The sequence below is a fragment of the Hypomesus transpacificus genome, chromosome 13, assembly GCF_021917145.1.
Source record: "Hypomesus transpacificus isolate Combined female chromosome 13, fHypTra1, whole genome shotgun sequence".
In the NCBI taxonomy this organism is placed as follows: Eukaryota; Metazoa; Chordata; class Actinopteri; order Osmeriformes; family Osmeridae; genus Hypomesus; species Hypomesus transpacificus.
The window spans coordinates 6284756-6311769 of NC_061072.1; the positions used below are offsets into that span (position 1 = coordinate 6284756).

At 41.9% G+C, this 27014-nt stretch overlaps 1 protein-coding gene across 8 annotated transcripts in view; it reads right to left on the reverse strand.

Annotated features, from left to right (window-relative positions):
• svild (supervillin d) overlaps positions 1–27014 on the reverse strand; it is a 106451-nt gene that overhangs the window by 59042 nt on the left and 20395 nt on the right. For all 8 annotated transcript variants that reach the window (XM_047032330.1, XM_047032326.1, XM_047032327.1 and 5 more), the window contains 8 exons: positions 21730–21842; positions 19548–19674; positions 18092–18483; positions 17784–17922; positions 3259–3406; positions 2728–2811; positions 2536–2622; positions 1419–1602 (listed from right to left, as the gene is read on the reverse strand). In XM_047032330.1, coding sequence (XP_046888286.1) covers positions 1419–1602; positions 2536–2622; positions 2728–2811; positions 3259–3406; positions 17784–17922; positions 18092–18483; positions 19548–19674; positions 21730–21842 — 1274 coding nt within the window. The remainder of the gene's footprint in view (positions 1–1418; positions 1603–2535; positions 2623–2727; positions 2812–3258; positions 3407–17783; positions 17923–18091; positions 18484–19547; positions 19675–21729; positions 21843–27014) is intronic.

A 27014-nucleotide genomic window follows, 5' to 3' on the forward strand; every position in this document is an offset into this window, starting at 1 on the left:
CATGACATTAGCCTCTGTTGCCCGGGCAGCACATACTACAGCGGTCTATGATGCATCTGTTTTCAATCATTAAAATAAATATTCCACAAATACATTTTCGTTGTAGGATTCATTATGACATTAGATTCCAAGTTAACGATTTGTTGGTGAAATTATCTTTACCTGTGGTTTCAAACCAGTGTAGCTCACTGCAACGCTGTACTGTAGCCTAGTCTAGTAGCTAAAAAAACATCTCCACAGCTGTTTACAGTACGTACAGTAGGAAGTCAAACGGCGGCACATGTTCGGCACTACCCTTACTTAAATCAAAGTCTTTCAATAGGTGAAACTATCTGACTAGTGACTACTAACCTGAACTCCATTGCCACAGCCTAAACTTGGTCAATCTGTTCATGAAAATAATTCATTTCAGCCAAGTACATTAAATCAAATTCAACCAACGCAATCGCTACCATGACAGTCTAGTAGTAGTAGTAGCCTACAATTTACCTTTCAGTTAGCAGGTTGGTACTATTTGAATCGCGATTCCATCTGAGATAGTTACTGCTGGTAATGTCGTTGTTAATATAAGCTTCAAAGGGGGTTATTTATTAATGAATAAATGCAATATGAGTAGGCTAAATGCCTGAAAATATCACAAGAAGGGAACAACTTACAATGACGTTTAAGTCATAGAAATTAGGTACATTTTTACACCGGTCAGCCAAATGTATTCGTTTTGATTCAACTGAGGTTGCTGATCACCATTCCCTCTTGCAGGGGAAATGATAAGACAACTATTTCATTCTACTCTTCACTCTTAGTATTTTGAGTTGCAAATGAGCAGAAAAAAATATGCTTTTAAATCTATGTAATCTTTATAAATAATAAGTAGGCTATGCAATTTTATATAAAATATACAGAAATATCAGTTGTAAAATGCAATTTAAATACGGACCCCTGCAACCAAGCAACACAAGCAAGCACACCCTACAATTTCCCAGAAATTGTACCATCTCTAGTTTAAATTGCTTCATCAATACATTAACATATAACTCTTGTAAACTAAGTAAACTGTTACAATTTATTCTCTTTGCCTTTCCCAGTGTCATCTTATCCCACTGTTTATGGTTTCCAAAGGTACACCAATTCTCACCCTCAGTTTTTTGTCTAAAACTCTGTTTAGAAACAGCCGTCTGCAAGTTTCAGAGGAAATGTTATGCGTATACGCCTTCGTATGTTTGACCCCCTGGTGTTTTTGATAGTAGACCCACCGGAAACTATTGCATAATTATAATTACATCAAAACACGTTAAAAAAAAACATTCAAATGGGGAAAAGATAAATGTGACAAAGAGCAAAAATATTGGTAAAATGAACATGCCTTTTAAGTAATTGACCCCCCAAACATTTTTGACAAACAAATAACTGTAACATACTTTGGTGTGTTGGCTTGAATGTCACCAAGGTCCTCATCAGTTACCATGACGATGCAAGATTTGAGTGCAGAAGGTGACACAGATTTGTAGAAGCGACCAAAGGTCTCCTCATCATCCAAGGTCATGACCTCTTTCTCTGTCTCGGCCGTCACTTCAATGGTGGATGTGTGGCTGTGTCCCAAACCTGGGGGAACATTGTAGATCCCCTATTATAAACCATATCAACAGACTAGTGCCTTTGTTAGGACCAGTGTCTTAAAGAGCAAATCATTGACAACTAATAAGAATGAAGTTCTGAAGTCACAGGCAGTAAAACAAATCCCTGACCTGAAAACCATAAAGCAATAGAAAAGGTTGAAGATGTTCAGGAGGGAGACTGTGGGGGTATCAATTGACAACCCCACCGTCATCCTCCATCATCCACATCTATGTTAGCAGGGCACTTTTGTTGTTCCCTCCACCCTCTCAGCCCCCACCATTCCAGCCTCCACCCTTCCCAGCCCCCATTGTCCAAGCTTCCACCCTCCCACCCCCAACCCTCCCAGCCCCCACCCTTCACCGTCCAAGCCTCCACCCTCCCAGCCCCCACCCTGGGCTCTGTTACTGATGTGGAGACAGAGCCACCAGTTGAGTTTCGAGGGCAGAGAGCAGTTGCAAAGCAGAACCGTATGGCCGTAGAGGACCAGTCTGTACAATAAAATCATGCTTACTACCAACCTGATGTCGCCAGATGGTTTCTTACACTGAACCATCTGGGAAGTCATCATTGGAAACTTTGGAAAAGGCCAGCACTAAACTAAAAAAATACTTGACTGGATGAACCATCTGTCTATCACTGTGTATCATGGGCTAACTTCAACCATCCCCTTAGCTGCCAGTAGTTCTTCACAAGACATCAATTGGTCCGGTCTACTGTGGTTCGGTACAAACAAAAAACTAGGCAAGATGGATTCTCATTTGTTGTAATCTCACAAATCCAGCTGTTTCACAGTTGATTAAGTTATCTTAATACTACCCCCTGACTGAACCACTTGGTGGACCCATTTCAAGGAATAGAGTCACAAATAGAACTGTTATGCAATCATGTTGGAAATACACTGGTGCAGGAAGCACCTACCTTTATTTTGGAGCTTGTCTAAGAAGGACTCCAACTTATCCAGCCTTTTGTCTCCTTCCACCTTTACATCAGTACGATGGGAGATCTCTGCCGCAAGAGAAAATATGTTTTAAAAACTATGCTCAGACATTTTGATTGTGTGAGCTTTGCAGAATTTAATTACATAGGTTCAGGATAATAAGGAATGGTTACCTTCATACAGTTTAACAGGTGTAGCAGAGGACTTCTTGAGGTGGATCAAAGGAGACTCTTCTTTGCATGTCTCGGATACAAGGCCTGATGAGAAGCACAGTCATGCAAGTGTCAAACTAGTGTCACACAACCATCACAAATACATACTGTGTAAGATACTGCTGTAGGTCAGAGCAATACACTTTTGTACACCGCATATACAGTACAGTGACAACTGTAAGAACTTCTTAAGACAGTGGAATACCTTATTACATGATTAATCATGTATTCTATTAATGGCCGGGTTTCCCAGATTCTTAAGAAGGTCTTAACGCTAAGAGCTTCTTAGGAGCGTTCTAAGAGTGTTCTTGAGCGTTCTTAGAACGCTCCTAAGAAGCGCTTGGCGTTAAGAGCTTCTAAACGAATCTGGGAAACCCGGCCAATGGCATTTAGTAGATTATACATGGCATGCCTATCTACCATATGTATCTACTTACTACAGCTCATAGTTACTATGCTGAAGTAAAAGTTTAAATAAATGGATATGCTGACCTCTCTTTGCCATGCGTCCAGCCACAGTGAACTGGGTGGAATCATTCGCAGCACCCTTCCCCCTGCTCTTCCATGCCTCCTCCTTCTCCTGCAGAATCTTCATCCTGTCTGCCAGGGTCATCTTGGTCTCCATGTCCGCATTGGATTTCTGAAGAAAGGATGAGGGAGGGGCAAGATTAAGAAGGGCCTTTGGTAAAAGAAGGGCAATTGAAGTGAGACAACAGTAGACAAAAAGCTTACAAACACACAAAGTAAAATTCTAAAACAACATTTGTTGTAAGAAATGTGTTTCCAGATGTTTGTAAAACTAAAACTATCAAAATAAGTCCCTAACACCCACAGGAAAATAATCATAATTTATACTTAAGCTATCTTTCTAAGACTGTGGTTTTCCAGTGATTTGTGTCTCCCATCATTTATGCAACTGGGTTTGAATCCCACTGGGGCATATTCCTGGATATTTTTCTCTCCCTTACATTTCCTGTCTCTCCAATGTATCTGTCCCACTAAAGATGAAATATACCCCCCTCCATCCCCCCCCCAAAATGTTTTATTTTATATTAAGCCCCTGCACCTGGACCTTGGATGACATTTTCTCAGAAAGAATGATATTCCACAGCTACATATCCATATAGATTGATTTCATGGCATTGACAAGATTGAAGAAGCCTTTAATTTGCTAACATGAGTTTGGAATTTCCATGGACAATTTTACAGCTCTGACACAAATTAACGAAAGGATAGCAGAAGCTTCACGGATTAAAATAGGAACATGTTTTCCGTTTTTTGTTGTTGTATTCGGGAATAAACATTACACAATAATAAAATTACGTAATAATAAAGTCCTATAAGGTTCTTTCTATAAAAGAGACAAAACAAATGATTTCATGGATAAGCTTAAGAAACGTTGAACGTATGATGTTGCAGTGTCATTTGGAAAAGTTAACTGTATGTTTTCCCATGAAGGCTTGAATGGGACCGCAAGCAAGCTTGCTATAAATTCTTAATATTTTAATCCAACATTTGATTTTTGATTTTATATTTGCTTGTTTTTTTACCAGCCACTGACAGATCTCAGTTCTCAGACAGATCATCTGTTACAGCATTCTGGACAAGTGGCCGAGGATGTGTGTGGCACTACTGGCTTCATGGCTTGTGTGGTTATTAGCAAAGAAAGTGATGGCTCAGAAATCAAAAATGTGAATGAATATGATGGAACTAAAATGTTAGTGTAAAGAGCTAATAAATAATATACCAGAATAGCCTGCAATTGTAGGTGTCCACGTTACCATGTTCACACACCACAGAGGGAGAGAGAACTGGTTAATTCCACTGCTTTATGATCCAACTCGTTGCTTTGCCACAAAATCTCATACATGTGCAAACAACCACCAACACACACACAACCCAGTCCCAGCAGCCCAGCCCTGGAATCAATCTGTGAGGGGAAATACCATGGCTGTGCTGGACCCCAGAGAAAAGAAAGGGCTCAAATCCTCACAGGAAACCATTAGTCTTTGCCTTCCTTACACGGCACATTGCAAAACACTGACTGCAGCCTTTGACCATCGAATGCCCTTCACTGGGACAGATAACGAACGACTATCAGCCACCATGGAAAAAATCACATCCACTATTATAGTGGAAAAAGGAAAAATACACAGTTTTTAGGTAAGTAGGCCAGAGGTTGTTATGGATAGGGATTTGGCCAGCTGTGAAACACGCATAGAAGTTTTCTGGTTCAGTGCACACCGACATTAACAAACATGCAAACACTCAGTCTCACACTCACCTGATACAAACCGGGAAGGGTTGATAGGCCAGTGTTGCACATAAAGGAAAGGGTCTATGGGGAAGCAGAAGGAGGGAACTGGGAAGGAAGAGAAGCAAGAGAGAAGAATGGGAGACAGGAGGAGAGGAAGGCAGGTCCTACCCAATATTCAGGAAAAGCCACATACACTGTGAGCAAGAAACAGGATAGAATACAAGTTTTTGTAGAATAACGTACAAAATACGTTTTCAGGTGTGTTCCGATTTTTGATGCATTTAACAATTTTCGATTCTTGAGTCAGACAATCATTTGACTTCCCATGATCATGGGCTACTGATTGTCAGGGGTATCATGTCTTAATTTTGTTATTGTATTGTTTATTTAGGAACATAAGTTCTACATCATTTGTAGGCTGAGAGCCACCCTGCCCCCAGATATGTTAAAGATTTGCTCGATGAATTTCTTGTGTGACCTCCTGTTTATCCTGATTATCAGATATACTGATAAGAAAGGATGTCGGTTAGGCTTAGGGTAGAGGTAGCTAGATTTAAAATGTTCATTTTGTAACATGGTTTCCCTTGTAAATTATTAAATGTATTTGCAGTGTTTTTAAATATCATCTTCATTTAACTTTAGTTTCATCACTCTTGCTATAATTTAGCCAAGAGTAAAATTGTCTAAATTAATTCAGTATATTTAGTTAATATTAGTAAACTGTCCAGTTTACCCTTGTATCAGACCAAGGGACATAGTTTGGTTGTTTGACTGATATAAAATTCCCCTACAGATAATTTTCCATGAAGAGATTTGTTGTGCAAATAACAAAATAAAAAATAACAAAAAACAGCATTGCTAATAGGAAACATTTGTGGCAAGAGACGGTGGCATGCGTGGGTCATGCACAGAACAGTTCCTGTTTTCCCATAATATGAGCCTGGAAAACCATATGTCGTGAAAAAGTAGGGTTATTCTATCTTTGTCAGGGTTTTCAATGTTTTACTTTATATGATGCAATTAAGGTGTTTGTTTAAAATTGGTTTGACACATTTCTCAACACTGTGTTCACTTTTTCTTCAAACAGTCCTCTTTACAAACATGCATCTTGCACAACAGCTGATATTCCATCTTGCACATAATACTGCTAAAACCTGTCACAATGACCTAAAAACACCGGTAGTAAGATCTATTATTTTTTTCTCAGAAGTATCTGATATAGTATATTACTGTGCAGTTCATCTGGAAAGTATTCACTTTTTCATCTTTTATGTTACAGCCTTATTCCAAAATGGATTAAAAAAATCCCTCAATTCTACACACAATATCCCATAATGAAAAAGTGAAAAAAGTTTTGTTGCATATTTTTTTTATAGATTTGCAAAAAATAAGAAGAATATGACATGTACATAAGTATTCACAACTTTTGCTCAATACTTTGTTTCAGCACCTTTGGCAGCAATTACAGCCTTTTTGAGTTTGATTCTACAAGCTTGGCACACCTTTTTTTGGGGCAGTTTCTCCCATTCTTCTTTGCAGGACCTCTCAAGCTCCATCAGGTTGGATGGGGAGCATAGGTGCACAGCCATTTTCAGATCTCTCCAGAGATGTTCAATCGGGTTCAAGCCTGGGCTCTGGCTGGGCCACTCGAGGACATTCACAGAGTTGTCCAGAACCCAGTCCTTTGTTATCTTGGCTGTGTGCTTAAGGTCGTTATCCTGTACATTGCTGCGTTCATCTTTCCCTCCATCCTGACTAGTCTCCCAGGTGATGAGCGGTGCCTTAATTCCTCTAGACATGACGCTTGGCATTCAATTGATTAATCAGTTGAAAGCATAGACTTATATACAAGTAGACGCAGCCAGGCTTCTCTTTCAAGATGGCGTCCCCATTCATTTATATGAAAATGGCTCAATGGCGCAGTGAGGCAAGCGAGAGCGCGAAACGGACCACATCTTTCCAGTTCCGGCTCGTCCGGTCTTGCGCAGAACAGTGGCTCGCCTTGTTCCTAGCTCCTATTTTTTTTTAAATTAAAAATTATTGCATAAAGGCAGGGTACAGCACAGAACAAGGCCTTATAAAGAGTACATACATCAATTGCTTTTACAACTTTCTCATTAAAGGAATACAAAATGGTTTGAATGTATAATTCTAATTATTTGTAAAAGATCCAAAATAGTTTTTTTATTAGTAAATTTGCATCAATGAATGTGATATTTGGCCATCAATAAGACAAAATTAACAATATAACAATAAAAATCCTTATTTTTATCATAAGTATGGAAACCAAACAGCACATTCTCCCATAACAATACAAAATCTGCAATAATATGGTCCACCATAAATCTGCAAGTATCTTGCCAAAATGTCTTTACACTTGAGCAGTACCAAAACAAATGTGAGACAGATTCTGGATGCTCACCACAGAAGCCACAGTTGGAATCAATGTCCTTTTTATATTTCTTTAAATAATGACTTGCAGGGTGAAATCGATGGATTATTTTGTAAGACACCTCTTTGATCTTGTTAACTAATAGGTATTTATGAGGAAAGAGCCAAACCTTTCGCCAACATAAGTTATGAACAAACATATTCCAGTAGGTTAGAACATATGGTATCGAAACATGTGTAGAGTAAAGAGAAACAAATCTTACTAACTGGTGAATTAATGAGATTGAGAGAGGGCAACTCATGAAGATGAGGCCTATGTATGCCTTTAAACAACATTAGAGTTTCAGATGGGATAGCATCAAACCATGGGAGCCAAACCAGCCAATCCGCCACCGAAGGCGGTACATGGACTTCAATTAGGGGAGGTGATAGAAGGAATCTATCTGCCTGTAGAAATGCTACAGCCACTTGGCACATGGCAGTGGTCACACCTGGAGCCCATCAGATAATCAGGGGGGGGGGGCATAAAGGGAGCCAGCCCAAGGCCGCAGGAGGGAGAGAGGACCAGAGAGACAACCCTTGAGGAGCGTTGCCCAAACAAGAGCCTGGCTGGAACCACCTGACCTTTTCCTCTGCTTTTACCCCCACAGAACCACACCCCATGAAGGACAGCAGACCCCGGACGGGAATAAACCTGAGTTAAAGTTTTTCCCACTACCCTTACCCTGAAATCTATTAGTAAAAGAACAATTTATGGTAACGCCAAGTGTCTGAGACCTATTTTATTGTGTATCGGGCTTTCAAGTCCCCTGGTTTGCTACAAAGGTAAGATGTACATGTACACCAGGGTTTCCACATTTCTCAGTCGAACTTGGTTCAGGGTTTTTCCTGGTTGGCCAATAAATATAATCTGCCCAGCGGGTGCTCGAACACAGCTCTGAATGCCCGACTGTAGTTTTGGGTGCCCCCGAAAAGATGCCGTGTTGTCAGTGGATGCTTCCATAGTTGGGGTGAAATTGACTGGTGGATATTACTCTGTTTCTGCTGTTCTCACGTTTCATTAGTAGGCTACAATTGTTTGTTTGACCATGCTGCTTCCTGTCGACTGAGAACAAATGGTCGCATTTGGCATTGTTGCTGCCAATGATCGCTTCTAGCAAACTTCTCTTGAATTAGCCACATAAATGTCACGCTTTATAACGTTTTTGGGTTCTCTCTAGGTGAAATTTAAAATCTCCCCTACAGTGCTCCTGCGCTAAATTGCTATGGACGGTCGTGTAGGCTGTGACTCTTACTGCTCACCATCCCATGTTTTCCCCATTCTATGCTGCTTCCATCTCTCCAGCGCAGGTCGCCAGGGGCTTTATGCAGCAGTCCCTCAGGTAGAAGCAGCCCAATCCGCCTCCCGTGTTGATATTTTTACCGCGACACGTTTCAAGTGACATTTGGCTAGGAAACCGCGGATAAGTCATCCCTGCTTTCTGGTCTGCGTGGGCGCCGATTCACTTGTCATGCTAGTGGAGGGTTGCAGGCCTTGTCGTGCCGATTGTTGCGGCTGCTCCTCTCTGCCCGATTGTACAGTGTTTCTGTGGATCGCGGCTTTCTAAACGGGGCGCGTAGGCCGTGGCTCGGAGTCGCTCCACGCAATTGCTCCAGTATGATGCACCTTCAGGGTTTTGGGGGGGTCCGTAGACTATAGACTACTAGACTACTGATTTAACTTCTGGTACTCGCTGTAATTTATGTTATCGTTACTTGCTTTCCTATCAGGTACACTTGATTGTAACTTGTTTAACTACATGCTTTATGGTTCTTCCCATCTGCACTTTTTTGCTTTTTACAATGTGTGCTTCATGTTTTGGCTACCCGCATGTTTAAGGCTCTCATTGTTCAAGATCATTGACATATGCATTTTCGTAAAGCTCTCTCTTGGAAGTCGCCTTGGATAAAAGTGTCTGCTAAATGAACAATGTAAATGTACATTTAACACTACAACTAGGGGCGTTTGCACTGTCGTATTTTTTGCACAGGGGTCCTTTCTGTCCTTTCCTGTCCTTACAGGGCTATTTTAGATTGGGCGTCCTGGATTCTATCTTGTGACCCCTGAGAAACCCTGGTCAATCTTGGTTTCAGCCAACATTTAGAACAGGTCATCGCTAGGTGTAACCGGCTGGTATTCGGACCCTCTTTGGAATAGGTGCTGCTATGGCCGCCGTCGCAGGTGGTCGTGTGCGTCCCGACACAGTTGGGCGTCGTCGTTGTCAGCGTACATGTCATACGTTTTGTCCCGATGCTGCTGCCATCATCGATGCCAAAGATCGCTACGGCCTTGATGGCTCTCGGTGAGCATTTGAAAATACCTGGTGGTGGTGGCAACGTTTGTGTCTTGCGCAAACTGCTTCCTCTGTCTGCAGGCATTGATGCCCTCTCCGTTGCTGGCAGATCCCAGGCCTTCCGCAACATCATTCAGAGGGCATCGGTCCTCCAACATTTCAGGTTATCTCATAAATGCATGAGGGCGTCGGACCTCTATAGCTAACGCATGCTAAACATCATACATGGGGGCGTCGGACCCATGGCCTTTGCTGGCTATTGCACATTCAGGGCTATGCAGCCCCGGCCTTGACTGGCTATTGCACTTCAGGACAGCGTCCTCTAGCTTAGGCTGGCTATAGCGTACATACCCATAGGCACATGACTTCACAAGGGCTTCGGTCCTCCAGCCAACAAAAGCTGCACAAGGATGGTCCTCCAGCCGGCACAGGCTGTTCACACAGACTCAAGGGCGTCGGCCCTTTAGCACACCTAGGGCCTCATTTACTAACAGGATTGCGCCCATTTCAGGCATAAAATAGCGGGCAAAGACATAAAATTATATTTACAAAGGCAGCGCACTTGAGTAAAAACGCAGATTACCGCTGCTGGGAGGGTATAAGGGAAAGTGGGTGTGTGCCGCAAAGAGATGGGAGGAGAGGTGTATTTCTTCCTTGTAACATGTTAATGTTAGCTGTAACTTCGAGAACCAATATTTCTATCTCCTGATCGCTGAACCTTCTTTTTTTTTCCTCGGATCACCCATGGTGGCAGTAACATGCTGGTGATTTCTCCCGTCTTTGAACGAGGCACTAATTAACACGAAAGGGCGGAGTAATGTTAGTCAATGAGGCCCCTAGACTTATGCACGCGGGGGACGCCGGTCCTTCAGCCAGCTGCACAGGCTGTTCACATAGACTCAAGGGCGTCGTCCCTCTAGCCTACATAGGTCACGTATGCGGGGACGTGAGTCCTCCAGCCGGCACAGGCTGTGCGCAACCCTTCGCCTCCCCGTCGCCACCCGGTTCCTTGTCTCTGCTCTTCGACTCGTTGGTCGTCAGACAGTGACGCCAGACAATTTTAATGCTACCATTAAAATTATTCTTCAAAATAATAACTCCAGCAGAGTGCTCATGGCCATTACAAAAGCATAACTCCAGCAGAGTGCTCATGGCCATTACAAAAGCATAAGTCATTACCCCACTGAGATCTCCAGGACCTGGCATCAGAAGTAATCGAATGAAATTCTTGTCTTAAACTGTTTGCCAAATTAAAAAGTGCTTTGCGCTTCACAACATTTCTTAACCCCCTTGCATTCAATGAGACTGTAGACAATATCAACAATTAAATAAATTACTAAGACCTAGTTGGTTCGCAGCTGCAAATCAAATAGGTGAAAATGAGCCCAAGCTCTGCACATCATGTGAACTTAAAACTGTGTGAAAGCTTAACCAAAATTAAATAGCAAAAAGAAAATATGGCCAGCTTAAAATTACTAAGCCCTAACTAGCTGGCAAAGGGTGCAAACTCAATAGAGTGGTAGGGATGTTTGGAATGTTAATGACAGAATCCCTTGAAAAAGGCTAACTACAAACAACAGCAGCAACATGTTAAGGAAGCCTGAGAGAGTGTTAACTACTATAACAGCAGCAAATGCTGCACATCAGACACCTGTTAGTGCAGCAGATCTTCATGTAGGCAGGATGATTTCGGAACCATTGATAAAGGCACGCCCTTCGACGAAGTAAGCCGCTTTCCCCTCTTTCCAAGCTTTTTCTACAGCTGGCCAAAGTGTATTTCTCTTTTCTCTGTCCTCAGCAAGCGTAAGTTGTTGTCACGAAGGAAGGTTGACTTCTTTGCTGCTTTCCAGGTGGCGGGTCTGTAGACTAGTGAAGTGGAGGATGGTACCCCGGGCTTGGAAGCGTTTGGTTTCATAGCGCGAAGTTGATGCAGTGTCAATTACATATTATGATATTCTTATGTTTGACATACATGGGCCAGATGTGGCCATCGAACAGACCTTGGGGGTCTGGCACTGCGTAGTTCCTTGAGCAGGAAGAGACACTCTACTGAGACCGCCTTTGTGAGAGTCTATAATGACCTTCAGATGGCCTCTGATGTAGGTTTATGCTCATTGCTAGTACTTCTAGACCTCAGCTCTGCCTTTGACACAGTTGACCACAATATCATGATTAAGAGATTACATGAATGGGTGGGCATATCAGGGGTGGCCCTAGACAGTAAACCAATCTTTCAGATAGAAGTTTTGATGTCGCTACTGGGGATTCCCACCCTGCATCCTCACCCTTGTTTTGTGGAGTTCTACAGGGTTCAGTCCTGGGCCCATTATTGTTTACCCTATACATGTTGCCTCTGGGTCAGATGATATGCAATTTTAACATCTCTTATCACTTTTACGCAGATGACATTCAGCTTAATTTTACATTCCGGCAAAATGAGTCATCCAAACTCAGAAGGTTCCTACATTGCATAGACACCATAAACAACTGGATGGCTGAAAGCTTTTTACAGTTGAACCCAGATAAGACTTATAAGAGAACTAATAAGAATTATAGCGCCAGACAGCGCTATCCCTCTGATCATGCAGAACATTGGGCCTTTGTCATCAGCGGTGCAGCCTAGTTTAAGGAACCTTGGGGTGACATTTGATAAATCCCTATCTTTTGAAAGTAATTTCAAATCGCTTACCAAATCTATTTTTTTCCATTTACGCAACATTAGTAAATTGAGGACTATAGTCTCTCAGTCAGAACTGGAGATACTTATTCATGCCTTCATTTCCTCTTGTATTGCAACTCACACTTCTCACTCAACAAATGTGTTCTTCACCATCTGCAATCCATTCAAAATGCTGCTGCTAGGATACTTACAAGGTCAAACAGGCAAACTCCTATCACTCCTCTACTCTGCTCCCTTCACTGGCTTCCTGTAATTTACAGGATCCAATTCAAAATGTACCATAACCTATAGGGCTTTACATGGTCAAGCTCCTGCTTATCTTGCCAATATAATTCACCTATACACCCATTTCCGGTCTCTTAGATCTACCAACCAAAATCTGCTATGCAAGCCATGCAATCGTCTGAAGACATGTGGGGATAGAGCTTTTGCCGCAATGGCACCCAGACTCTGGTATGCTTTGCCAACCAGCATTAGGTTTGCTGAGAATGTTGAGTTTTAAGGGACAAGTGAAAACTCACTTGTTCAGGTTAGCTTTGGAGTAATATCCGTCTTTGGTCTTGATGATTTTTATCTGTTTTTATTTATCTTAATTTTTATTATTAGACTTATTATATTGAAATGTTTTACCTACATCTGCTGATTTAGATTTCTCCTCTGGTAAAACTGCTTGGCAAATTCTGATAGTCTCGCGTCGCACACTCATTCTCAGATTCGGGCACTCCATACAGACCCAGATTCCACCTTCTGTAATAACTTTCAAGGTGCGTGGTTTTTCTTTGGCATACCGCCATTTTCTCCTCCTCCTGAACCACACAATTGTCCATGAGTGTCACCTTGCTTTTCACATCCTTAATTTCTGAACAGGAAAATGTATGTTTTTTTGTAATCCCTCGATTTTCAGGCTCACCATTTTATCTATGGTGTCGCTCCTCGTGTTGATTAGCTTGGAGAGAGTTGCAATAGTGTCAAAATTAACACCACGATGTTCAACCGTGCTTTTCTTGGATGGCAGAAAACTTGCTAGGGGTAAGAGGCAGGGAGGGGAAATCCTCATCAGCCACTGATATCAAAGATAAAGTGCCACTTGGAGTAGTGGGCAATGCTAGCATTCCTAGCCAAGGTGTTTTATCTGCTGCTTCTCTTTCTGTGGGTCATTTTAAAATATGGCTTCAATCTTTAACTACCTGATGCTGTCAGCTGGCAAAATACTAACTTCCGTCTATTAAAAGTAAACTTTTCACCGTGTTGGAAAAAATTGATGTGCAGAGTTTAGAAGGAAGCGTGTGAAGCCACCATCTTGGACCGGTCCCCCCTAGCTCCGAGACACGTGCACGCTTGCAACTAGCTGTACACGTCATACTTTGCGATAACCAGTCGCGAGCGTGTGAGCTAAGGCATTGCAGTGGAGTTAATGGGGTAGCCTACAAGTCCGATCAAGATCCAGATAGCCTACATCGTGAACTTTACAAAAATCTATGCTATTAGTACTGTAGTATTCCTTTCACTTAGCTTTAGAAATATAGGCCTATTCTAGATGGAACATACGTTCCACCTATGAATCACTAAATACTAAATATACATTGTTCTTTTTGCTTTGTGTTTTTAGTATGACTGCTTAAGTAATGTGTCGGATTAAAGAAACTGCAAACTTGAATATCTGGCTCCGTCGTTGTTCTAGCTCGGCAAAGCAAGCTAAATTAAATAAGCCTATAAATTAGACTGTTACTATTATAATGATGAGTGTTGCTTTACTATTACTAGCTCATTTATTGTGTAAATGTATTGTTAATGCCATAATTGTGGTGTTAACTGACATAACATTACATAACCATAACAATATTGTGGTAATCAGACATAATTTATTCATCTTTGTCTTTGCTCCAGAAGACGTCAACAATCTATAATGCCACGATTAACATGCCACGATATCACTTATTATATTAGGCTATAATTACGTTTGTCATGCCATAAACATAATAACGTTCATCAGGGTTTTTCCTACATAGAGAAAATGTTGGCGCGCGCCAAAGCCGTTTTCCCGAGCGCCAATGACAAATCCTGAGCGCCAAAGGCAAATAAAAGTCAGCGATGAAGAAAAGAAAAAAAAACCTGTGTTCATCACGCGTGCAATGCATGTCAGCGAATATGTTCTCAATAGTATGTTTCAAGTAGGCTACAGCCGAACCCTTATTCTGTTTTGATCAATAATAATCAAGTTGATAAGCGTGTGTTCTTGTCTGATCAATACGCAACTGTGAGGTGCGCAAATGGACAGAGCGGCCACTAAACTGTCGTTCCGCTGCGAGGGCCAGCCCGACGTGCACGAATAGTACACTTGTAGCCTACAAATGCAATTTACATTTCCACTCAAAATGCTGACAAAAGTTTGATTTACGATTTCAAACGCAGCCTCCATTGGTATTCTTAACCTGGAATGTTAACATATAGTGCAGTGTTTCCTCTATGGCTACATTTCTGCCGCCACGATATTAGAAATCAGGCTGTACAAAAGTTTAGTCCGTAGTAATCAGCAGTGATTGTGCTTTCACACCTATTAGTCTGTTTGCCTGGTCCAATCAGAGGATTAGTTGCTACTTTGTTGCATTTATCATTGAGTCCGGTTAGTGTTCACACGGTCCTGTTTTAAGCGAACTAACGTTTGTAAAAATACAATGACGTTTGTAAAAAAACAATGACGCGGTCACAAAGGTTGTTAATCTTTTGGACAGAAAATGATTAGGGAAAATCACTTCCTTGTCACGAAACAAAAATGGAGCAACAGCAGCATATTGTTATGACCACGTTTTTTGGGTTGCTCGTTGGTCTTTTACTCAAGATGATATCCAGGTCATCAAACCATGAGAATTAGTAGTTTTCGTCCGCCGAGCTACCACTTTTCCATAGAATATCACACACTTTTATGTATTGCTGCCTACGTTTTTTAACTTTCAAACGACATTATTCCACTGTGCAAAAATAACCCTTTATTTCAGTAGGCCTATATCACTAAATAATTTAAATACCTCGCTATTCTTGTGTCTCCACAAGTATCTCTGCAATATGATCATCAGCCCATATTTGAAGAGCTTTCACTTTATCAGTTCCCCACGTTTTCCCTCAACTAACTTTGCCGCTAATGAGTGGCACGGCTGTCTGTCAAATGTCGACATCCTTTTTCAACCCACAATGCACTACATTTTGGTTTGCTTCCTGAAATAGGTCAATGATATGTCCGATTACGTTCACACCTAAAGCGAACCGAATCATAGTTCACTTGGAACCGGACCGAGTCCAGTCTTTTTAGGGGGACCATGGTCCGGTTGTTTGGTCCGTACCAGAGTTCGAATGCGTGTTCTCACCTATACAAACGAACCGGACTTTCAGAGCAAACGGACCATGGTCCGATAGAAACGGATAAAACATGTCAGGTGTGAAAGCACAAGTGTATGTCGGAGAATAGCACGGACACACGCTTCACACCGCAGTTGAGATTGCGCGTGTGCGTCCTTGAGAACTGTAAGTCGTATAACTTATGTTGTCAGTTCTTAAGCCCGTTATTGTATAAGTCTATAGTTCTTTCCCTAGCCCTTTCTCCTTGTGCTCATTCAATTCAAGTAGATCAGCGATCGGCTAATGTTCACTCGTGCCCTGTTCGTATCTGCAAGCACATTTCCAGGTAATTTTTCTTGGCGTAAGCAAATAAATGGGGTGCTAGTTTACCCATTTTGGATTGCTTTCAAAATCAGCAAAAATCAGGAAAACAAATTATATGAAAAAGCTAGTAGTATGAGCCAGGTTCGAGAATCATTTTATTTGGGGGGGAGAGATAGTTTTAGATATGTTGACTTGAGTTAATAGAATAAAAACGACCGGACAAGCTGGGTACCTAACTGGAAATGCAATACCACCTTCATCCACCGAGGTCGTTGTCTCAAGCCGAGGGGCGAGGGGTGGGGGTCTGGTTGAAAGTTGTCTGTAATCCAATTCAAACTAACTTCCTGATTAGCTAGATCAGAAGATCATATTTATGTTTTCTATGACTGCCTTTCAGTGGTCAAGAAGTCATATGTAGCTTTACCCCTTGAAGCTGGGATGTGAAGGTGCACCAATGCCCCAGATAAAAAGTAGGTTGCATTTCAATAAATTGTCTGCAGATTAAAAGGGATCTAAATAAAAATCCTTGTTGTAAACTATCCCAAGGTTTGGAAAATTTCTCTTGACACCCTTTTTCTACACGCCTTCCATAGAGGAACTGATGCACCGCCCCTCGACCTCACCGCTCTTCCATCTTTCCATCTCACCACACCATCCAGATTTTATGATTTTGAGAGATCCCTGAATGCATTTTTTTTTCAAAGCAATGGATAATTAGCCACAGTTTAGTCCCAACAGAATGCTGTTCCGCTAACTGTGTGAAGAGTTTTGAAAAAGTGAACTCAATATCGAGAAGGCAATTAAAAAAAACTGTAAAACATTCTGAACCTCTGACAAAATTGGACCCAAGTACATTTCAAACATAGATGGAAACTATTTAAATGAAAGCTCAACCATGCCTAGTTTTTTTTTTTCTTGAATCCCCCTTGAGACAGTCAGCTCAGTTGTATTGCACCATATTTCAGACAAAGTCACCAGGAATGACCTCATATAAATATGGAGAAACCTCCAAGGAAAAATGTTATCCTGCCTTGAAATTTGAGGCGGCACTGAGTGAATTGAGGCTTATTGCCTCATTCAGGTTTTCGCTATTATGAAATCATGAGAAAGATCCATAGAAATTTACATTTGATAATCAAAGGTCAACTTGGCTGTAAGAAAGGGGATTTGTAAGAATGCTTAGGGTGTCTGTACATGTTGAAGCTGAGGCGTGTAGGCTAGAAGGGGATTTAATATGAGAATGCCAGATGTTCTCTTCTCTTGGCAAGGGCACATGAAAACAAGCTGATTCAGACATAATGAACTGGTCTCCACCACTTTTAGCCTAGACTTATAATTTTTTCTTTCACCTGCTACAGAAGCGTATCTTGTGTCTCATTGGATCTCGTATCTTGTCTAGTCATAGATTTATTGTATTTTACTTTATAAAAACGTTATAAAAGTATTACAGATAACCTTGCAGATTATAGTAGCATCTATTTCATGAAATCTTATCACAGAACTGTTTCAGTAACATTTCTATTATTTGTATTATGTATAGAGTCTAAACTAGAATGCTTTATCTGCGTTATAGCACTGCTCCTATTACCAACCCCAACAAATCTAAAATCCATGCACATAATAGAGAGGAATTTCCATTCAGATATATCATGTCCCTTTAGTTGAACCACAACGTCGGGCTAAGCTTCAGTGGCCTTACCTTCTTCCTCCATGCATTTTCAGCCTCATGGAGCTGGTTAAAGCGGTCAGACAGAGGGGTTTGGACCAGATTGGCTCTGGTCTTCTTCAGTTTGCTCTTGCAGTCCTCCTCTCCAACTTCAGTGGTAAAATCTGCCAGTCTAAGAAAAGTGTTAAGCTTTGCAAAAAATCCTCAAGTGGTAAATGTATGTATGTATGTTCTGCAAACTGTGAGTAGGTAGTGTATGTCTACAGAGTCTTTTTGCATTGATGTGACTGTGAGGGTTCAAGTGAACATAGAGGCATGTGTATGTGTGTCTAAACCCTCACCTCTCTTTCAGTGAAGACCCAACGCTCCCATCCAGGTTAATATCCAGCCCCTCTCCGTCTTCAGACAATGAGAGAGTCCTCTCCAACAAGTGGCTCTCTTCCAGGCTCTCATTGGAAGAAGGGGTCTGCAGTTCCTCCCCCAAACTGCCACTACTAACACTACTCCCCCTCTGCAGGCAACGGGCACTCAACCCACCTCCATCCTCCTCGTCTTCATCATCTTTCTCTTCCTCATCCTCCTCACTCTCAGGGTGACTTAGGGTGATGCTTGTTTGTCTGGCCACCCTTGTGTCTGCGGGCCCTTGGCTGTAGTCAGACTCTCCACTGGTGGAGCTTCTCTTCAGGATGCCCTTCATCCCCTGCACTCCAGAGTCTTGCTGCTGCAAAGCAGGCTGGGAAGGGGAGCAAAGGTATGATTCATTTTATCTTCTTCTGCCTCTCAATCCTTTGATGCTCTCAGGTTTTTTTTGTCTCAATTATCAACACATTTACATTTAGTCATTTAGCAGACGCTCTTATCCAGAGCGACTTATAGTAAGTACAGGGACATTCCCCCCGAGGCAAGTAGGGTGACGTTGTGTCCTTGGGCACAACGTCACTTGGCAAGGCGGGGTATCGATCCGGTAACCTTCTGATTACTAGCCCGACTCCCTCACCGCTCAGCCATCTGACTAACACCTCCTTAACAAATTAAAAAATGCCTTGTATAGCCCCTTCGCTTTATAAGCAATGTCACAGAGTGCTTCACGCCCCTCCACCTTAACCTCTTCACATGCAAACCCTCCAGCTTAACCTCTGGCATTGTCCCTTCAGATGTAAAGATCACTGGTCACCCCCCTGCTGAGGGAGCAACCCTGGACCCCTCCCAGGTCAACAACTTTCAGCTAGTATATCCTATAATTCTTTTCCAAAACTTGCTGCTTTCAATCAGCCATCCCTCATAACCAGGGACACACCCACTAGAAGCCTTTTTCCGTGGCTTAAGGACACTCAAAGAGGAACTTAGTAGTACACTCCTAATACCTGCACATTTTTCTGAATGTTGCATTTGAGATCCTGTAGTAGCACTTATTGGCGAACTCAAACTATCTGAGGGGCAAGGGCAAAAATAAATAAAAAGGGCACCAGCTGCATATGGTGGGGCACAGGGGCATGTTTTGTCCACTGGTAGAGTAACCAGAGGGCACTGCATCATGTTTTTTCCACTGGTAGAGCACCCTAGAAGGGGATTTATCACGTTTTCTTGCACACTGGGCCACCGTACAGGACCCTTTATCATGTTCATGTCTACTATTTGGGCATCCAAGAGGGCACTCTTTTTGTTGCACTTTAGTTGTTATTATTTCACACTGGATAAAGTGTCTGCTAAATGTATAAAATCTAAATGCAATAACTAACATTTCAAATAGCACACAGGGTTGTGCACTTTTCCTCATGAAAAGATACACACACTCACCTTCTCCTCCGCGCCCATAGTAAACAGGTGTGTGTGGACACACTGATCCTCAAACATGCTCCTGTCTATGGAGTCCTGTCCCTCTATTCCTGAATGTTGGTCAGACTGTTGTTCTGTCTTTGAATGGCTAAATATGTGAAGGAGAAAGACCGTCAGACAGAGAGTGGGAGAGATGCATGTCTGCAACCAACCTCATCCCACTTAAACATTATTATGGAACAGTTTGAATTCCATGAATGTACAGTATGTTGCCACCCATTGCTTATCTGAAATGTGAATGTATGTATGCAGTTGTCTACTGTTGGGTCATAATAAATCCTTGCTTTGAAAATCTATCAAAATCCTCCAGATCCCCTGGCATATACAGTAGTACATCTCTTCATGCTGGTGTACATTACTTTTCAAGTTTATTAGCAATTTCTAAAGGTACATTGGCATTATTGGTCCTACTCATCTCAAGTCCATTAAATTGTTACATTAATGACCCCCAATCATATGTGAAACATTATTAGATAAATGTTGCAGAATAAATACTATTACAACAATAGTATAATATTTTGCCTAAGCCACGCCCACCTTGGTTACCGTTGTTAGCCTGTCAAGCATTGCTTCTTTGTATAGCGAGTACTACTGTAAACTGCTCAAAGTAGCATACTGTACCAGTCAGTCTAAGTCAGAGGTCTTCAACCATGGTCCTCAGGGACCCCCTGTCCTGCACATTTTAGATGTTTCCCTGCTCCAACACACCTGATTTAAATGAATGGTCGCTTGTGCATAACTCGATAACGACCCATTCATTTGAATCAGTTGTGTTGGAGCAGGAAACATCTAAAAGGTGCAGGACAGGGGGTCCCTGAAGACCAGAGTTAAAGACCTCTGGTCCAATTCATTCTTTTTGCAGTAATACCTCCAGATTGAGGGGAAACGGATTTCAATAAGCAGTGAATATATTCAGAATATTCAACTCAACAAGGAAGGGAACATAACAATAATTGAAGCAAAAGCACCCATAATTCAACAGCAACTACTGTACTACTAGTAGAGGATCCAGGGTAAACTCCTTAAGTGATAAAAGAGAATCCATTCGTAATTGGTTGTTATGTATTCATGTTCAAGTTTATAATCTACGATTCCGAAACGTAGGCAATGTCAAGTTTCCAGCACAGGCTCACATTTCATGCAACTTAACTTTACAGCGGTTAGTTTAGTTTGTTGGTAAGAGTAAAAGCTACTGTAGCTACTATTGAGATAATATTAGAAGTAGGCCTAATCATACTAGTAAATAGTAACATTTAATATAGTTAAATATAGTTAAATAAATATAGTTCTACTAAACAATGTCATGAATGACATGACAACATATTGGTCAGCTACTAAAGTACAGGGCTACCTACAGCTAGGACTAGAGAGTAGCCTACAGCTACGTTGAAACAGACAAAGTATGTTTGTTGATCTTTAAGATATTCAGCTGAGAATAGGGCATACCACACTGTTTTACTCTGGGATTTTGGGCTGTGGAAAGGGGAAAATTGACTCTCCCCTCTAAACTCCTGGGGTACTTGCTATCGGATATTTATTTTCTGTATGGTATTTTGCACCTTAACGACCGGACTCCTTGATGGAGCTTCTTCAAGTAGTGACCGGTAGCTAGGGTAGGATTGGTCAAAGTCGTTTTGGGGGCGTGGCTTTTGCGATTGGTCATTTATAAAGTATGAAGTAAAACTGAGCAACTGATAGATCATTTACATAAGAATACAGAACCTTTATTGAGTGTTTTGTAAAAAGAGCCTTCTAAGGTAGATATTACTACAGGTGGAGAAATATTTTAAGAAGATATAAGAGGGTTAGGATTCTGTCTTTTTAAAATATGAATATCCATGCAATGGTCACAGTAAACACATGATTACATATTTGTTGTAATATAATGCTCTGATTGCTTTTAAGATATAGCATGTTTTGTCATGTTCTTAAACAGCTGCTAGCCACTATGCATGCTGAAATATGGTTGAATAAATAAACAAGAACAAATTCATATAACTCAAAGTAAATGTGCAGTGACATTTTTGGGGGGACAGATTTAACTGTACTACAGAGTTTGTCATCTATTAAATAAAGATTTAACTGTGTGGTACAAACATAAAATATATAAGATATCAAACATGTCCTATTAGTCTCTTCCTACCTGGTCACCGCCATCTCGTCAATGGTGATTGGCTGAGTGTGCGCTAGGATGTTATTGCTGTGGTGACTGCTGTCCTCTGTTTGAGGAGAAGCCTCCTTGTTCTCATGTTGCCCCTGGGGAAAGAAGGGCATTGTGGGTATTTTCCACATAAGCTAGTCCTCTAGGGCAGCAGTTCCCAACCTGGGGTCCGCTCCCCCCTCAAAAGTGCGCCAGAGTTTACAGGGTAAAATGTTCTATTTAAAAAATTAAATAAAATGTTTGTTTTTTCATATGCTTGTAATTTCAAAGCCACAAAATAATAATAATGGTAGAGAAACGTAAAAGTGTTATCTTAGAAATTGTTTAATCAGCAAATGAACATGCTTTGGGAAGAAATTAAATCCAGTTTTGCCGATGTTGATGACTATTTGTAAAGGAATCGTGGGTGATGAACCATTACATTTGTAGTCTCGAGGGCGTGGAATACCGCTGCTGTAAAGATGAACTTGCTGACCTCCAAGCCGATTCTGTGTCAAATAAATATTTATACGAAAACGGACACAAAAACCTTTGGATCGTCAAAGGACATGCTGTTGCATCCAGACTGGCTAAACACACAGTTACAAGGATTGTTCTACCTTTCAGCCCTACGTACCTTGTAAAATTATACAAACAAAATCGCGTAACAGACTTGATGTCCAGAAGGACTTTAGGCTGGCTGTTCAAAAACAATTCTATGTAACTGACTGTTAGTTATTTTTTTAAACACATAAATTTGTGTCAAAACCAGTGTTCACATGAATAGCATTGGTGTATGCAACAAACCACCCTGTTTCCGAAAATCAGAGGGAGACGTAGGACAGACCTATATAGGTGCTGTGAATCACTTATTTTGCTGATAATTAATCATTATTATTATTTTGGTAACAATGTGTGTGTTTAGGCCTATAGTTAATTATACACAATAGAAATCAGGGTCAACCAAATAGAAAATGAAATAAAAACTATAATTAAGGCTTCCGGTTTGGAACATGTAGGAGCAAAACGTGTGAGCGAGAGTCTCCTGATAATCTGATCAAAATTACCTTAAAACTCCTCCTTTTAATTCAATTTTGCGTCAAGTTAATGGTTTTTATAACATATATTTTTCATTTGTCATCTTTTTTCACTATTTTACTACCGGAACATGCCGTCTACTCAGAAGAACAAAGACTCAGAAACTAAAAGGCCTACGCTAAGTAGCAAGGTAGCTAGCATGTCGGCTGTTGCTAGCACTGATGACCTTGCCACGATGTTGGCTAAAGAAATGGTAAAGCAACGCGAATATTTCAAAGAGGACATGGCCGAATTGATTGAATTGTCTCTGGCGCCTATCCAGGCATCTATAGCGACTTTTCGCGAAACTATGGACACACTGGGAAAACGAGTAACTTCGGTGGAGATAACCACAGGCGGCAACTTCGAAGCTCTGACTAAGGCTGAGAAAGCCATCACTGACCTACAAGCTATGAATGCTACGTTGGTTGACCGCGTGGAGGATATGGAGAACCGATCAAGGAGGGCAAATTTTCGCATTATAAATGTGCCAGAGACTAGCGATACCAAAGACATGGTGACACACGTCTCCACACTTTTGAAGGAAGTCATGGGGAGCCAATTTAATGCATTGCCTGAACTGGACCGGGCGCATGGGATTCTGATACCGAAGCCTAACAATGGCCATCCACCTAGACCCATCATTGTCGCCTTCCACAGGTGTACCAGGGGAATACACAGAGATTTTACCCTGACCTTAGTGCTGGGCTCTCCAAGAAACGCGCTGCCTTCAAGAACGTCAAAGGGGCTCTCTATCAGAAGGGGATCCAATTCAGGCTTCTCTACCCTGCGCGCCTACGTGTGACCTACGGAGAGGAAACTTTGATGTTCGAGACGCCAGCCGATGCCGAAGCCTTCTACTCCCAACGAGTGCAGGGGAGCTAGGTCGAGCACAATGTCCATCTAGCCACACCGGGTAAACTGTTGCCTAATGCCTAATAACTGTAAGACTGATCATACGGAATGGACTTATGGTTTCAGTAAGGCATGTTCAAGTGGATTGTGGTATGTTAACTTTTCATGATCACAAAAAATTGAAAACTTAGCCGTTTGGAAATGTAGGATTTTTTTTTTCTTCTTTTTTTTACATTCAGGAGCTCTTTTGAACAAGACAATAGAGAAAGTGTGTTGTCGGAAGCATGTAGATAAGGGGGGATTCCTGCGTGCTGCTAGTTTAGCAGAGATGGGAGGGTTTGCGTATGTTGGGGATAACTGGGTAGACTGGACAGGGGTTATTTTTGAATGTGAATTTTGTGGACTTTATCTTTTGTTTTGTTTAAGAGAGGCATGACGAGTATTTTTTGTTTAGAACCGGACATGAACACTGCTTGTTATTCTGTACAGTGTAGCTATGGCTGATAGTTCGAAGGCTACTAGTGGGAGGTCGGCTGTCAAATTCGTATCGTGAAATGTTAAAGGGCTTAATGGCCCCGTTATGAGAGGTAGAATATTTTCTCATCTTGGGAATCTGAAAACGGATATTGCATTTCTCCAGGAGACGCACTTGTGTAACTTAGATTAAAAAAGCAGTGGGTGGGACAAATATTTAATTCTAGCTTTAATACCAGAGCAAGAGGTACAGCAATTATAATGCATAAAAGGATCAGTTTCTTCCCTCTAACTGTATATCTGATCCACAGGGCCGTTATGTCATAGTTTCTGGGCAACTTTTTCATGTACCAGTTCTATTTGTGAATCTGTATGCTCCTAATTGGGATGATGCAGGATTTGTTCAGAGGCTTGTATGTCAGTTACCGGACCTTAATGATCATATTTTGATTCTAGGGGGAGATTTCAATTGTGTTATGGATCCGAGCCTGGACAGGTCAAACCCTAAAGTACATACACTTTCTAAAATGGCGAGTCAATTCTCAGAATTTTTTGGCCATGCGGCATGTGTGGACCCTTGGCGCTATTTGAATCCGGGTGGTAAAGCATTTTCTTTCTTTTCCCATGTGCACCATGGGAGTCAGATGGCTGAGTGGTTAGGGAATCGGGCTAGTAATTTGAAGGTTGCCAGTTCGATTCCCGGCCGGGCCAAATTATGTTTTGTCCTTGGGCAAGGCACTTCACCCTACTTGCCTCGGGGGGAATGTCCCTGTACTTACTGTAAGTCGCTCTGGATAAGAGCGTCTGCTAAATGACTAAATGTCACCATTCATATTCTAGAATTGATTACTTTTTTATTGATAAAAAAACTGTTGAGCTCCTTAGAAAAGGTAGAATATTCGGCAATTGTGGAATCAGACCATGCCCCCATACTTATGGACCTTTTTTTCCATCTCAACCACACTGGTTACCCTCAGTGGCGATTTAACAACGCACTGCTGTCAGATACAATGTGTTGCAATCTCACCTCTATAGCCATCAACACTTTTCTAGAAACAAACACATCACCCTCTGTATCACCATCTTTGCTTTGGTAAACTCTTAAAGCTTATCTCAGGGGAGAAATAATAGCTTACTCCTCTCATCGCAACAGGGAAAGGAAGAGACAAAAGCAGAAGTTAGAGATATATCTGAGGTGGACTGTAGGTATTCCACATCTCCTAATCCAGAGGTCGCCAACCTGTCGATCGCGATCGACGTGTCGATCTCGGAGACTTTCCCTGTCGATCTCCAAAATAATTTCAGAAATACTGATCTCCGACTAATTCATGAACGCGGAGGATTCTTAAACTGAACGCGCGTTCTCTTGTACCTGGATTTGCATATTGGCCTGTGCGTGTTGCAAAGCAATTCACCGACAGAATAAATGGGCGTTTTTTCCCGAAGACGACCTTTTGAGAGACCTGCTATCCCAGGATACCTGTGGGCGTGGTTGCCGTTGGTTTGTTTATTTACCCGGCCGTGTTGTCCACATAGTGTTAGCAAGCATGGCAGAGGCACCACGAAAGAGGGCGAAAAACTACAGTTTCCATCATGAATGGGAGGAGGAATTCATCTTTACCTTGGTAAAAGACAAGAGTGTGTGTATGTTGTGCCACCAGCCACAGGCACTGTCTAAGCGAGGGAATTTGGAGCGGCACCACAACACTAACCATCCGAAATTCAAAGACTGCTATCCACCAAAGAGCGCAATCCGCGCCAAAAAAGTTCAGGAGCTGAAAGTGGAGTTGAAGGCTCAACAGTCGCTTTTCTCACAACCTACGTCTCAAAGTAAGGCTGCAACTGAGGCGTCATTTCGTATTAGCCACATTTTGGCTAAACACAAGAGACCTTTTACAGATGGGGATTTGTTTAAGGAACTATTGACCGTCACCGCAGAGACTGTTTGCAGCACCTTCAAAAACAAAGAGGACATAAAAGCTGCATTCCGTGCTGTGCCTCTTGGTCCTACAACAGTGACACGAAGGATCGAGTTACTGTCGGATAACGTTGGTCAACAGGTGTTGGAGGACTTGTCACTCTGTGAATATTTTTCACTGCAGTTTGATGAATCGCTGGATGTAATGGACACGGCTCAGCTTGTTGTATTTGTCAGAATGGCTTTCCAGGACTTTACAACAAAGGAGGACTTCCTCACTCTTCTCCAATTAAAAGAGAGAACGAGAGGTGAGGATATTTACAACGTTTTTAAAAGCTATGTCCGTGAAAAGAACATCCCCATTCAGAAACTGGTGGCAATCACTACCGATGGGGCACCGGCAATGTGCGGTGTGCACGCTGGTTTTATAGCACTGTGCCGTAATGATCCGGATTTCCCCGACTTCATGAAGTATCACTGTGTGATTCATCAGCAAGCCTTGGCTGGGAAAGTTGTGGACTTTTCTCATGTCATGTCACTGGTGGTCAAAGTGGTAAACTCGATTCGAGCAAAAGCGCTTCAGCATCGCTTATTCAAGGCGTTATTGGATGAGCTCGATTCGGCGTATGGAGACCTGCTTCTGCATGCTGATGTCAGGTGGTTGAGTCGCGGAAAAGTGCTGCAGCGATTTGTTGACTTGCTGCCTGAGATTAAGACGTTTCTGTCGAAAAGGAACGAGGAGCACGAGGAACTTTCAACGGATGCGTGGCTACTGGACCTGGGGTTTCTGACGGACCTAACCGGAAAACTGAACTCGCTCAACCACGAACTCCAGGGAAAAGACCGGCACCTCCTCCACATGATCAGCGCAGTGAATGCGTTCAAGGCCAAACTCTGTGTCTGGACCACGAATCTGAGGAAAGGGACGCTGACACACTTTACAAACCTGGAAAAAATGTCACAG